General features: G+C 48.6%; 1 protein-coding gene across 2 annotated transcripts in view; it reads right to left on the bottom strand.

Annotated features, from left to right (window-relative positions):
- LHFPL3 (LHFPL tetraspan subfamily member 3) overlaps nt 1-1179 on the bottom strand; it is a 251046-nt gene extending 249867 nt beyond the window's left edge. For both annotated transcript variants that reach the window (XM_040594003.1, XM_040594002.1), the window contains exon 1: nt 447-1179. In XM_040594003.1, coding sequence (XP_040449937.1) covers nt 447-915 — 469 coding nt within the window. In that variant the 5' untranslated portion in view covers nt 916-1179. The remainder of the gene's footprint in view (nt 1-446) is intronic.
- Between the last annotated feature and the right edge of the window lie 13461 nt (nt 1180-14640).

Genomic DNA, 14640 nt, shown 5'->3' with positions numbered 1-14640 from the left:
TGCCATTTTCTCCCGACCTTTAGCGACAGACCAAGCGCCGGAGGACAGCCTGGGGCTGCCACTGCCCGCCAGCCCTGCCCGCAGCTGCCTGATGTTCACGGGTCGGTTCCCGGCCCGAAGCCGGACAATTTCTCCGGGCACCCCCGCTCCCCGGGGCGGTGCCGAGAGGCGGAGGCTGCGCCTGACCTGGGCCCGCGGCCGGTGCCCACCCGGGCGGTGGGGCGGCCCCAGGCGGCCCCCGGCACCGCGCCGCAGCGCTGCCGGTGCCGGCCCCGCCGCCCCGCCAGCCCCCGCCGCTGCCCCGCCACCCGCTCCCGGCCCCGTCGCCGCCGCAAGTTTCTCCAGAGCCGCCCGTGCCCCCGGCGGCGCCGGGCAGGGCCGGGCAGCGCAGGGCGGCGCGGAGACACCCCCCCCCCCCCGAGCCGGGGCCACTGCCCCTCACTCACCCGAGGTCAGCTGCATCCAGGCACAGATCTTGTAGACGGTGGCTGTGTTGCAGAAGAAGAAGAGGATGAAGCAGACGATGCAGGCGATGATGAGCATCATCGAGAGCCCGATGAAGAAGGAAGCAGCTTTGAAGGCTCCCGAGGGCAGACTGGAGAAGTCTGTGAAGCTGCCCCGGCAGGTGAGTTCCCGGCTGAAGCCGTTGCCGATGCAGTAGTGGAAGAGCCCGAAGTAGCCCGCCTGCGGCGTGTCCACGCCGTCCCCGATCCAGTAGGGCTGGATGAAGCACACCACGTTGACGATGGCAAAGCAGATGGTGAAGATGGCCCAGAGCACGCCGATGGCCCGCGAGTTCCGCACGTAGTTGGTGTGGTAGATCTTGGCCGCCTCCTGAGCCGGGAGCATCCCCGCTGCTGCCGCTCCTGACGAGCCTGCTCCTGTCGCCGCCGTCCCTGCAGCCGCTCCGGGCATCCTCGCCGAGAAGATCCCCCCTCCCCTTCCTCCTCCTCCTCTCCTCCTCCTCCTCCTCCTTCGCCTCCTCCTCCCCGCTCGCTCCGCTCGACGCGACGCGCTCCGCCGCCGCCGCTGCGTGCGAGAGCCGGCGAGCCCCTCCGCCGGGCTTCAGCGGCTCGGCGCCAGCAGCAGCAGCCGCGGCGGCAGCACCAACACGGCCCGCCGCCGCCTATCGGGGCGCAGCGCTGCCGGCCGCCGCGCACCGCCCGCCCCGCAGCCCGCCCTCCCGCCGCCGCCCGAGCTCCCCGCCGCGCCGGGCGCCAGCCGCCGCCCGCCACGGGGCCCGCCGCGGGGCCGGAGGCGCCCCGCCGCCCTGCGCAACCGCCGCCCGCCAGCGGGGGGCTGGGGGGTCGCCGGAGCGCCGTGCCTGAGGAGAGGCGGCGGCGGGGCCGCTGGCGCCCTGTCGCCGGGCGGGCGGCGGGAAAGACGAGTCCTGTGGGCGGCGGGGGCGCCGCGGCCTCCCCTCAGCGCCGCCGGCGTCGGGCTCCTGGGGCGCCGCTCCCGGGCGGGGCAGCGGCTGCCCGGCTGAGCGGCTCCCGGCGCCGCGCATGCTGCGTGTCCGGGGAGGCACGTTCTGGCAGCGGGTTTTAAAGTTGAAGACCCGTGTGTGGGGTTTGCCCCTTCCTTCACAGAACACCCGTCAGTCTGCAGCGGGGTCTCTCCCTGCCGAGCCCCCTGGGTTGGGGACAGCAGCGGCCTCCGGCCCTGCCACCGGCGCAGCCCGAGGCGCTTGTCTCCCGCTTGAAGCAAACCTCCGCGGGGGCAAAGCCTGGAGCCTGGGGGCGCAGGAATCATCGGGGGCAGCTCCTCACCTCAGGAGGTGGGGTGGCAGCTGCGGGGAAGACCCCGCCGCGAGCACGGAGCAGCCGCGGGGCCGCGGTGGCGGCTCTCGGTGCGAGTGCGTGAGGTGGCGACGAGCAGCTGCGCTCCGGTCGAGCGACTTTGGCTGGGCGCGGGGTGTGCTGAGCATGTTGGCATGCAGCAGCGGTTAGCGTATATTAATGAGCAATTAGCAGCTGGTAATAATCGTTCCTATGCCAGCGACGCTTGCGTTCGCAGTCACTGACCTCTGCGCCGGGCCTGAGTTAATAGCGGTAATTGATGGCGCATACACAGAGCGCCCGGGGAGCTGTCCCCTGCCGGGACGTGCTCGCAGCCGGAGCGCGGGGAGGCTGGGGACAGCGAGGGCCGAGCCAGCTGCTGGCTGCGGCAGGGGGCCGACCGGTGCAGGCAAGGGGCCGCTCGGTGCAGGCAGGGGCCGCCCGGTGCAGGCAGGGGCCGCTCGGTGCAGGCAGGGGGCCGCCCGGTGCAGGCAGGGGCCGCCCGGCGGTGCGTACCGGTGCTCGCCAGTCCCGGGAGGATGGAGGGCCGCGTGGAAATTACTCCCGGCGCTCTTAAGGATCTTTAATCCGTTTCGAAGTTTCATTTCTGCCCCATGACTGCCAAAAACCAGGCGCAGCTCAGCCGGGCCAGCACGCCGGCCCTCCCCGAGTTTGCCACAGAGGGGCTAGGAAGGGGCAGCACCTGCCAACGGGTTTCCAGGCCCCCGCACCATTTCTGGGGACAGTCAGAGCTTCAGGAGCTGCTGCCGAGGGGTGAGAGCAGGAGGGAGCTGCCTCAGAGCATAGCCTTGCCCCAACTGCCCTGCATGCGGGAGCGCTCCCCTCTGCGGGGGCAGTGGGGTGGCACGCATGGCACAGGCTCGCTCAGACACAGGCGGCGGGGGTGGCGTGGACCCCATGTACTCAAGCTTGCCTCACTTTCTTAGGGAGGTGGGTTCGAGTGTGCAAAGTACAGCTGAAATTCCTGGCCATTCCCACCCAGTGTGGTTCGTGCAACACTGACAGGGGTGCCCCCTGCATGCTCCACTGCCTCAGCATGCTCCTGCTGCAGCTGCTGCGTGACCGGACTGCTCATACACCACCTTCGGAGAGGGACTGCACTCCTTCCAGAGGGACTGCACTCCTTCCAGAGGGACTGCACTCCTTCCAGCCTCCAGCAGCAGGAGGAGTCGTGGCCTTCCCCTTCAGTGCTCGGTCCTGTTTCCTCCAGGATGAGGCCAGCTGGACCCCAGGGCTTGGTGCGGGATGCCTGCCTTCCCTGCCCTCTAAGGGGCCACAGGGGATGGAGATGAAGACAATACAAGCCAGACTTAAAAGGCTCTGGCCTGAAGTGGCCAGAGACAATTTAGGGATGGAAGTCGGAGTGAGGGCTGGGCAAGAAGTCCCGAGAGATAAGAAAGAGAGGAGGTAGTGGGGAAGGTGGCCTTCCCAAGGGTGAAGCGGCAACGTTGTCAGCTCCTCAGAAAAGGAGGAATACGTATCAGTCATCAGCAACATTCGCGCTGCTTCAGGGACATCAGTGTACCACAAACGAACCACAGCAGAAAGCCTGTCTTTTATATGAAGTGTGCACCTGAGGTCTCAAGAGATGGGACAGAGGGGAGTAGAAAGACTGAGTGCATGAGCATACATGAGAGAAGCCAGAGGACTGAGAACTGCTAAGGATATATGCTAGCTTACATGCTAACAGCTGGGCCAAATGGGAGGTTTAGGGATAGCGGGCCTGTGAATGTGCACACAAGGAAGATGAAACCTGGAATTGGTATGGCAGGAGGAAGAGTTACAGACCTGGGAAGGAGCCAGAAAAGGAGAAATGAGGTGCTCTGCAGAAGAAATCGGCCAAGGGAGCTGAGGAGGCCAAAATAACTGAGACTGGAGGAGAAGCCAGTGAAAGGGAATCAGGCTGGGGTAGGGAAATGTGGAAGCCAGTCTGGGCATGAAAGAAAAAGGCCAGAAGCAGGGGAAGAAACTAGGATTCCGCTGACAAGCTGAGTAAAAGAGTGTGGGAAAGAAGACAAGGTTGCCTGTGTCCAAGCAGTGGCTGGTTTGGTTGTCCTAGGATATCCTGCCTGGCCTCCAGCACCAAAAAGATTTCACATGGACTCTTAAGTGATACCCAGTAGTCCTTCAGTTTAGCGCATCAAAAATGGGAAAGTGGTACTAGCTGTCTGGTTTTTGGAGCACCTGAGTCACTCCAGTTGTGTCCCTCTCTAGAGCTTTGAATCCTCTAGTCTTACTCTTTGCTATCACAAATTTCTTCAGAATATACAAAAACAAGCTCAAGAGGCACTCTGATGCTTCTTACCACAATTACATGTGTGCTTCAGAGTATTAGAAAATATCACGTCTCTATGAGATAAAAGGATGGTGTATTCTGGACAGAACAGTGAAACGGCAGCTGGGCCCTCTTTTCTCAAAGCAGAGCTCCTATGGATTTTGGTTGCAGCAGTTCTGCAAATGAGGCCTCAGAAGGAGATGTACTGAGTCGCTGCTCATCTATAAAAAGTTGTAAGCATCTTGCCTCGTAACATCACAGAAGAATTCTGTGGCAGAAGCAGGGATAGTCTCCAGCTCTTCTGGACAGCTTTCATCATCTTAATCCTCAGAAGATTATCCTTTCTCTCAACAGCCCTGTTGTACCTCCACTATTTTTCTCCCTGAGAATTAACTGCGTCCCAGCCCTGTGGCTGCCATCTAGTCTCATCTAAAAAAGTCTGAGTCTTAAGCCAGGATTTTCACCAAAAGCTTCTTCAACAGGTGAAACAGGATTCTCATCATCCTGATCTTTCTGGACAGCAGATGCAGTCTCACGCACCTGATAAGGTAGGATCCTGTTCACCAATTAGCAAATGAGCATGTGACACAGAACAAAGGGAATATAAATCAAGTGGCATAGACAGCTCATTTTTGGCACACACTTTTCAGTACTGGATTTTACAACCATAACATTGTTTTTAAAAAACATTCTTGTGTGCACAGGTGGTTAAAAATAGGCACATTTAAAGACAACATAGATAATCTTTAAAAATACACTTTGTGCCCCAAATTGGCCTTGACCATACTGTTGATCATTTTTTCTGACCACAGATGTGCTCATTTTTGTATATATAGATCATTACACAAAACACTACATAAAAACTTATTATTTGGTTAGTGTTTCTAATCCCAGCATTTCTCTTTGGAACTAGCCAATTATTTGCAGTGGTGGAGCTGCAGTGGAGAACTGCTTAAACATTTTTGGCGTGCTGTGTGGAAGGCCTGTATGTTGTACTGGGGAAACCCTTGGATACGGTGGGTAAGAACAACAGATGAATGCAGTTCCTGGGCCATGGCTGATGCCTGGCAAGAAATGTACACCTGGGAAATCATTGGTATTCACGTGGTGGGAAACTAAGAGAAAGACAGTGAGGAGATGGAGTAAATGCATGGTTGGAGAAGAGTCAGCAAGAGAGAGGACTTACACAAAAAAGAAAGAAGCGTCTGAGGAGGGAATGAGGTAGTAAGAAGTTATGTGTTAATGAATAAATAGCAATAAAGGTGTCTGAAAATGAATGATCCATTTTGGTAGGGCTGGACCCTGCTAGGGTGACAGTCGAAGGAACTGGGAAGACCTGTTGAGCACATGAGAACATGATCACACAGACAGAGGCAAACTTCCATGGGAGGGAGATGCCCCTGTTCAGGCACATGACTCCCTCTTGCCCACCCCTCTGAGTGGTTTCCCCCATCTGACCCTCTTAAAATGCAGCTCTGCCTCAGAGGCTTTCCCTTCTTCACCTTACAGAGGGGTCTAGGTGCCGGATGGCTTTACATATCTGTCACTGCATGTAAGAGTACATGAACTGCTCTACCTTTCTGGGACTTACCTCCCGGGTTTCTGTGGTATCACTCACTGGCTATCACGTTCACCCAATGCCTATCAACAACTGGTAATTTCACTCTGAACCCACTTAACTTACACGGAACTCTTTAAAACCCATTTAACACAACTGATATGGATATGTCCAACAAACAAATTCATCCGATTTGGACTGACCTAGATCCTGAGGCTGGAAGAGGTGGAAGGCAAGCCATGGTAGTCTTGATGCTGCTCCAGCTTGTGTCCAAGGGTATGTGGGGCATTTAAAGCAGAAGCTGAAAAAGCAGAAAGTCTCCACTCGGCTTCCCTATTTCCTACACTTAGTGTGAGCTGAAGCTGGGACAATGCTAAAGGGACAAGCAGCAATTTTTGTGCCATGGCCAAGATAACCTAAGCATGTTTTGGGCTTGAGTACAGCTTAACCGGGTGCCAGCACTGATAGGTAGCATCTTAAAACATGTCAGCCCAGATCAGTTTTTCCCTTGTCCCATGTTATCTGTAGCCAGCTGCAAACAGTCGCTGGCTGTGTTTGCCCAGAGCAGCAGTGATTCCCAGTAAGCCCGGGACTGGGCAGTGGAGGGAGTGCTGGGAGCCCCGGTACCCTGGTGTGCAGCCCCATCGCCACAGCAACCCACAGCCTCTCCACCGATGAGCTCTTGCTGTCTATCAAAAAGCATTAACTTTTACATTATGTCTTTTTTTTTTTTTTACTAGTTTCTGCACATTTTGGTTTTCTTTCCTGCTGGGGTCCAGCCACACTGGTGAAATGTTCCTTCCCAGGGAGTGGGAAATGGCATTTCTTTCTGTTTCTGTAGTGTTTACAACTGTGGGAGAAGCACAGCAAAGGACTAGCTAGAATTACCATTATCAGTATTGGTGAAACTGCTGTTGCTGTCACTGTTTCAGTCAGAAATGGTCCAATTTAGGCCTACCTTAAAAATTAGAAAGTTAGTAACTTAGAAGATTTGGCCCACTTCTCTTGAATTTAGTCCTGCTCTTGGTGATAGCAGATGGGGAGTCCTGTAAGGCACCCATAAAGCAGGGCAGAGCCAGGAAGCACAGTGAGGCCCTGCTGGAGCCGCATCCCAAGCAGGCTGCAGGACTTGATGTCCTAAAGCACTGGGAAATGGAGTGCAATCATTAGAAAAAAGCCACATATTGCAAAGTCTACCCTGAATCAAGGTAGTTGGCTGTAAATGACAGGAGTCCGCTTCAGTAGGCAGAGAGGGGGCTAGCAGGAGAGTGGTGGTTTGACAAGGAGCAGTGGCTGCAGTGAGGCGGAAGGGATGTGAGGAAGGCAGAGAAGTACCTGGGTTGTATGTGGAAGCAAATATTGAAAGGAAGAAAATATTCCACCAGCCTTTAAAAGAAATAAAAGCATGGGAAAGGGATTAAGTTGCAGGTTCCCCAGTGACAGCAGAAGATTGTACTTTATAACCCAGGATAGATTCACCTGAGAAAAAGCGGGATGAGCAGTGGCTGTTGAAGGGGAAAGCGGGTGAGAGTACAGATGAACCAGGTGAAGTAAGTACAGGTAAAAAGGGAACATAATTAAGATCCATGGTAAAGAAGAAGAGATCTTAGTTCACTCTGATGCACAGCTTGGCTAAGACCTGCTTCAGCTTCCTTCCCTCGGCCTCTCTAACTTGGAGGAGATGCAGAACAACTCTGAAACACACTAGCTAAAATAAAACTTCATGGGCCACTTGGGAGCTGGGGATTTAAACTTTCCAGTCCCTGCCCACCAAGAAAGGCTTCCTCTCGGGGCCTGCCAAGCTCTGAAGGGCATTCCACATGGCCCAGGGCAGCCTCTAGGGCTTCTCTGAGCGAGTGGTCTTGCTCCCAACAATAACCACACAGCTCAGCGCTGCCTCACTAGCGTAGCTTGCTTGTCAGTGCTGCTAATAAACCCAGACAGAGCTTTCAGGTGGGTTGCTGTGTTGTGCTATTCAGAGACGCCATCAGCGACTCCTGAGATGATGGAAATTTCACCTGTCTTGCCGTGGCAGCTGTTTGTCAGAGGGCCGGTAGATTCAATACAAAAGGCACTGTGAAATGCTGTGCTGCAGGCTATATATTGCTTTTCTTCAAAGACAGCTGTACAGTTAAGGCTGGTGTCTAGACATGTTTTTCATATAATAACAGCTTAGTTAAGATATGTCTCCTAGACTGGAATTCATATGGAGAAAGACATATATTTCTCTAGACTAGTCCAGTTTAAAATAAGTACACAAACTCCCCTGCCAACAAGATGCATTTTAGGTTTTCTTTCCAGATCCCCAAGCATTGTGTAGGTGGCTGCAACTTTACTAGCATGATCATTCAGTCGTTTGAATAAGGATTATATGATTTAAACATAACATTGATGAGACTTTCAAAAATTGTACCTGCCAGTACTGAAGTCCCTTCTTTGCCCTTAAGAAGTTAATAGTACTGCAGCCAGGAGGTAACTTACTATATTTTCAGTTAATTTTTTTCACAGTGGAGAATGACAAAAAACATTTTACCTCACGCTGGATAAAAAAATTATGCTTTGAGTAGATTAACATTCTAATTCAATTAAATATATGGTACATTTCTTTCCAAATATTTCTTCCCGAGAGGTTAAACAACAGACCAGTGAGGATGCAGCAAGAGAAGGACCTTCTGATCTCCAGTAAGTCAGAAGCTGGCCAGTTACTTTACCCTAGTGACGAGCCAATTAGGATGCTGCATAGTGTTTCTGCTTGTTTCTAATTTTAGAGCTATACAATGGGGAGGCCAAAGTAGGTGATATTAACTCCTCTGGCATTGATCTGCTAGAATCATAGTCCTCCTGCAACCTAATGCATTTTCAGGAAAAGCAGGAAAATTACCACTCTTCTAGTGTAGGTATTGGGGACTATGCAGACCTTTCTAACATGCAGAACCTGATCAATACTTGGATAGAAGAATCTGCAAGGGAAGCTTGAGAGCTGCAGAGAGTGATTTTGATGCTGCACAAGATGATATTCTAGCATAAAGTGAGCATTCACCCTGGCATTACACAACACAGCACAACTAAATCTGCTGTGTTTCCAGGAGGATTTATGGTAAAATGTTTAAACATACCTGAGTGATCTGCCAGTAAATCAGCATCTTGACTTGGAGCAAACTGGGAAAGGAGATTAAATGGAAAAAGTATGGAATTTCTCTCTTTCAGAGTATCTCTGTGGCATAATGCAGTGCCACTCAAGGGTATCATAGCTACTGCAAGCAGCGTGGTCACATTAGCAAGATGCTAATATGATTAACTAGCCCTGATGACAAGCAGGTTATACTAACCTGGGCGCACCATCATGCTTATGTACTTAACTGCTTAAGTCTCCAGAGTGCTTGCAGCTCACTTAGGTTAATATAATCTCATGACTTAATAAGCATATAACCTATTTAATTGTTCAAGCCATTAATAACAGTATTGACAAACAGCAAACCCGAGGCAGACTCTTGTGGAACTGCTAAAGATACACACATCCAATATAGCTGTGAGCTACAAGTTACTACTTTTTAAAGCGTTCCTTGCCACCTACCTATGCATTCACCTTCCAGGAGCTTCACCTAAACAACCTTTTCTCATCTGGCTATGAAAATGTTACATAAGAGAGCACTAAAAGCCTTAAAGATATAGCACACCTATATCTTTGTCTTCATCTACAAGACAAGTTATCCTGTAATAGAACAGAATAAATTAAAATTGACAAGATTTTTCCTTGATAATCCCATCTTAGCTGTTACTCATCCCTGTTTTATCTTCCATGTATTCATAAAAAAACCATTGTTTATTTCCATAGTAGGAATTAAAGCTTGGCGGACTGATCTGTAACGCCTTCAGTTCTATTCTCCATGTTCATACTCCTCCCTCATCTTTTTCTAGACACAGACACTATATTTGTGTTTTTATAATCTTTCTAATATTCTAAAACTTCTCATCCCCCATGCATACCATGATATTGTCTCAGCCTCTTGCCTGTTAAGATTTAGAGTTCCCTCAGTAATTTCCATGGGCTCCCTTGATCAACAAACCCATATAAGTGGTCTTTAACCTATTCCTATGCCTATTCCACACCTGGAGTTTTACTTCTTTGTAATGATGATAATATATGATCAAATTTAGCATTTATGATGAAGCAACACCCCCACCCCTCCAAATTTCAGTCCTCGTGTCATCTGTTATAAATTCTCCCTTTCCACTGAGAAGTAAAACACCTTCTGTAGTGTCTTAGTCCTCCTGATGCTAATGGACTTCTGGAACATCTCCTTGGGTTTAGGCCCAGGCTGTCCTTTCAATAAATATTTACTTCCTGCTTAAATGATCTTTGGCCCAAAAATGTTTCTAAACTGATTTTTCATCTTAATGGTGATATCAAGGTAAACAACTGTTGAGTGGAGCCAACACTTAAATAGCTCTCAAAAACATATCAAGAGTTTCACCGTGGCAAATTGGCAATATTACACACTCTGCATAAAGCAAGTGTGCGTACAATGGTGGGGAAGACAGATGCAGATGGCCACTAACATGAAGAGGTTAATGAAAACAATGAGCAGTAAACATAGGATTTTACATAGTAAATGTTTTATCCAACATATTTCTTGCCAATTAAATGGCAATAGGAAGGAAGGGCAATAGCATTCTGATTTCATTGAAGAACATGATACTGTGTTTTGTAGTGTCTTGTCCAAATGATTCTAAATTACTTGGATGGGCTCATTACAATGTGTACTGAAAACCTTTTGAAAGACAATGAAAATAATCAAAACCAACATTTAACCACGTTGGAGCAATATTTAGTCACATACCCAGTGGATCCTTGTTAGATACAATTTTAATTAATAGCTTAATTATCTGAAGGAGGCAATAAACATCATGTTAATGAAACTTACAGTAGAGGCTAACTAGTTATAATCACCACTAACAGTAGAAAAATTTAAGGGGAATGTATGTGAATGAAAATATCAGCAGAGATCATCTGGGCAAAACCACAAGTTAGTATTATCTGGTGAAAGTAAGAGTCTCCATAAAAGAGGAGAAAGCTGTGCAGAGCAGTATGTTGGAAGAGAGGCACTTATTTATAGTGAATAGAATTGTGAGTATAATTGATTTTTCTGTTTGGTGGCCAAACTGGAAATAAATTAGGGAAAACTAATATCCAGTCAGATACATTACTGGCTTTTCACATATTTTTACCATTTATTAACACTAAACATAGACCAATTTTAGAGTGAAGCAGTATTAGATAACAAAACCAAGACCATTTCATTTTGAAAATATTGAAACAGAGCACTTCTGGGTTTTTTTTTTCCCCCCGGAACTATTACTCAAAATGAATTTCTCAATATGTGAATTGATTTTTGATTCATAATGTGCCTTTTTGAGAAATGAATGTAATAGACTCATTTGCAAAACACAGATTGTAATAATTCACCAAGAATGCCCTGCCTCCACACCAACAACTTGTGCTTGGTCTTTAGGGTATGTATTTGGGAGAACATCTCACAGTTTGGGAGCTCTCCTTGTCAAGCTACAGGTCCCGTTTGGTCTTGCAAAAGTCCTGTAGAAGTCACTGTGGGCTGGAGCCCCACCTGACAGCGCTGGCTTGGTCCTTGCCAGCCACCAGGGATGGGGAAGATGAGAGAAAGTGATCAAGGGCCATCAGCATCATACAGATCTTCACTGCTGTGCCGTGGGGGTTTTTAGCACAGGGCCACGTAGGATGCCTCTCTGCAGAAGCCCGCAGTTGGCAGAGGCCAGAGCAACCTCAGCCTGCAACACCTCTGCCCCTGCCACCACCATGGGAAATGCCCTGGCCAAGGAGATGTAAAGCGCTGGCGTGCCTGTGCTGGGGAGACCTGGCAGAGTAAGGCTGCCTTCAGGCATTGGCTGTTTCAAATGTTGCAGCTCATAAATGAAAAGAATTCTGAGTAAAAAATAATGTGATTGTTTCCTTTATAGTGTTCCTCGCTGTGCCTTGCCTGCGGGGCCCAGAGCTAAGGACAGTAACCCGTCTGAAGTTGAGTGTGGGTCTTGAAATCAAGATGCTACACTGGAATGTTAGGTCTGTTCTGCAGATTTACTTGCCCAGGAAAGTGTCTAGGGACAGCCTGTTGCAAGACCCCAAACAAGATTTAGGATATCACATAATGGTAATTATTTGTCCAGATTCAGCTTCCAGGTATTATATATTGTCTTATATATGACAGAACTGTAGTGTATCAGAGGCTGTCTTCTTCCTACATAAGGACCTTGATCAAGTTACTTCCTACTCATTGAAAAGCTGTCAGAGATGCTTAATCACTGTAATATGCACTTCCCAGATTTTGGATTACTCGCCCAGCTCATTTCCAAACCTTTGCCAATTTATCGATAATTGTTTGACTTTTGAGATGGAAAAAACATTGAGGCTGGCCCACAACATCATTACCTATGGAAATACAGAAGGAATGACAGAAAAAGTGAAGCATCTGGCTCAGGACCACTCAGCTGTTTGGCATCACGGGACTGAATGCTCCCAGACTTGCTCAGGCCAAGGGCTCCATTTCAAAGAGGCTAAAATGTTCTTGCTTCCCAGTCCAGCCCTGCAGCAGCAGTCTTATCATCAGCGCTTCTGTTCAGTTGATTGAGCTGCCCTGACCCATGAATATTTCCAGTCCTGTTTATCCTAATACAATGCCCCAGCCTTCACAGGCAGAACTGCAATCTCTGTTTACAGACACATTAACCTTTGTCTGGCTCTGTTAAAACAAGTCATGTAAAACCCCATCTCTGTCAAAGGCAGCAAGTCTTGTCATTGGCTGCAGTAGGGTTTATTTGTTCGGGGTTTTTGTTGTTTTCTTCCCCCTGCACTATGTATTCAGTTTACAGAGTGGTCCAGAATCACATTATGTAAGTTCTCCTCGTGATTTACTATTCTGCTACTGCATGAATTTTTACAAACATTATTAGCCAGTTCCTATTTTATTTCCAAAAAAAAAAAAAAAAAAAAAAAAGAAAAGTACTGGGCCATCACTGTGAGAGCTTTTCAGACAGCTTCTTCTATTAAGCATTCTCTTTAAGAAATACCCCATAAAACATACCAAGTTACTTTTTAATCCACTAAGTACTTGCAATATTGATATTGGATAGTGTTAATTTTTAAATCAAAATGTCACACAATAGGAGGTTAAATGCTGCATGGTATTCTCACTCTGACACACTAATCTGATAAAACCCTATTCTTCTGTAACTTACAGGTTACATCCTTTTGCTAGAAATCACTAACATTGACTGACACACTTGCTGACCATTCGTTCAGCATGATTAAAAAATGCCAGATCTATTTTGAACAGTGTTTCTGTTTTTCCAGGATCTGTAAAGAAAAATTAATGTTAATGGTTTTGCAGAGTTTGCTGCTCTAAGTATGTGCTCAGTTATCTCAAGAATGTTGCAAAAGCTTCACAACAAGTATAATTAAATCCCAACTCTTCTACAGAGCAGACAGACCTGGAGTTAAAGACCTCACTACAAATCACTTCAAATTATTTGTAGACAGCCCTTTCTGTACAGAGCTTGCTTGGATTTTCCTCTCCTTCAGTCTGCTCCTAGGGATGCCAGGTGCACAACAAGGCATAGGGAACTGTGAAGTCCCACAGTATGATCTTCTCCTGGCCTTACCACATTCTCTATCCATGCTTTAGGTTGAACTCTGCATCCACAGTCTGCTCCACCAAGGTCAATATTGGCCATGGGACTGATTTTTGTGCCCAGAGGTAACAAAAGTAAGAAGTTTGAAATCACAGAATAATTCAGCTCATAAATGCGATATCACCTTATTGAACTGCCTCGTTTGCAGAAAACAAAGTGAGAAAAATAGCAAACGTATAATAAACATCTAAATATAGATGATAATTGTAAGGAATTAAGCATAAGTAAGATTCCATCTCTGCCTTGAATTTTTAGGATTTTTTCTTTCAAATGTTATTGAAATTGATGTAATCTTTTAGCACATTTCAGCATAATTACATTTCTAGAGGAGACAGCTCCTGACTTTTTATTCTTTTCCTGTACATTCTGCAAAATTGTAAGCATACTATGTTGTTAAAAGGGGCAGACATGACAGTGCCTGGGGTGCCAATGTTCTCTGCAGGAGTCTGAATACAACCATTTGCCCACTTCTGCAGGAGTTTGAAAAAGGTTGTTTGCTAACCTGTGCGTTACGAATCCTTTGCAAACCGTTACATCAGCTACATTTATGTAGGTGAAGAGGGTGTGCCTTCCTTTCTCTTGAGACATTTATGAATAAATTCTTTTGCTTAAAGTGGATGGAGGTGTTTATCTAATACATCCTGGCTCCTCTGAGCTGGTTCAAAGGGCAGCAGTGCTGAGTGCTGCTGTGCTCTCAGCTCTGTCCCTACCTTTGGGGCTGATGAGCCACACTGGCGGCCGCAGCCTGCCCTCCACAGCTGCAGGGCCAGAGATGGCCATTGCTTCAGGCAGACTGTCAGACCTGCTGCAAAGATGCAACCACTTTCATAAGCAGTTACGGATGTTTTGTTGCCCTAGGTAACACCTCATCCCTTCTGTTTGGCAAACCTGACCCAGCTGACAGCTTCATTGCAGATTGTCGTCCCTCTTCTGTATTCAGTGGTGTGCATCGCAGGGCAGCCAGAGCCTACTCTTCTGGGTTTTGCTCTTTTTTTTGAGGTTGGTGTCCTTGCCTGCATATTTGCTTTTCCTTGTTCTAGGATATTTTTACTCTTTTCCAGGGCTGCACTTTCTGTTCTATATCCTTTTCCTGCTACCAAACTTCCTCCCAGCCATCTGGATGCTCAGCAAAAGCGTTGCCTGAAAAGTGGGTGTCCTCACCCCAGGACACAGTTGGTCTCAACAAGCACTTTCGTGACTTCCTACCCTCAGTCGTAGTGGCACATCCTGTGCTGCCTCAGTGGCAGCCAGTAAGTGACAGCGACAGTGGCACCATCCTAGGAAAC

This window comes from Falco naumanni, chromosome 5 (genome assembly GCF_017639655.2).
Source record: "Falco naumanni isolate bFalNau1 chromosome 5, bFalNau1.pat, whole genome shotgun sequence".
Lineage (NCBI taxonomy): Eukaryota > Metazoa > Chordata > Aves > Falconiformes > Falconidae > Falco > Falco naumanni.
The sequence above is the reverse complement of the archived record's forward strand: the minus strand, read 5'-3'. Positions and strand labels throughout refer to the sequence as shown.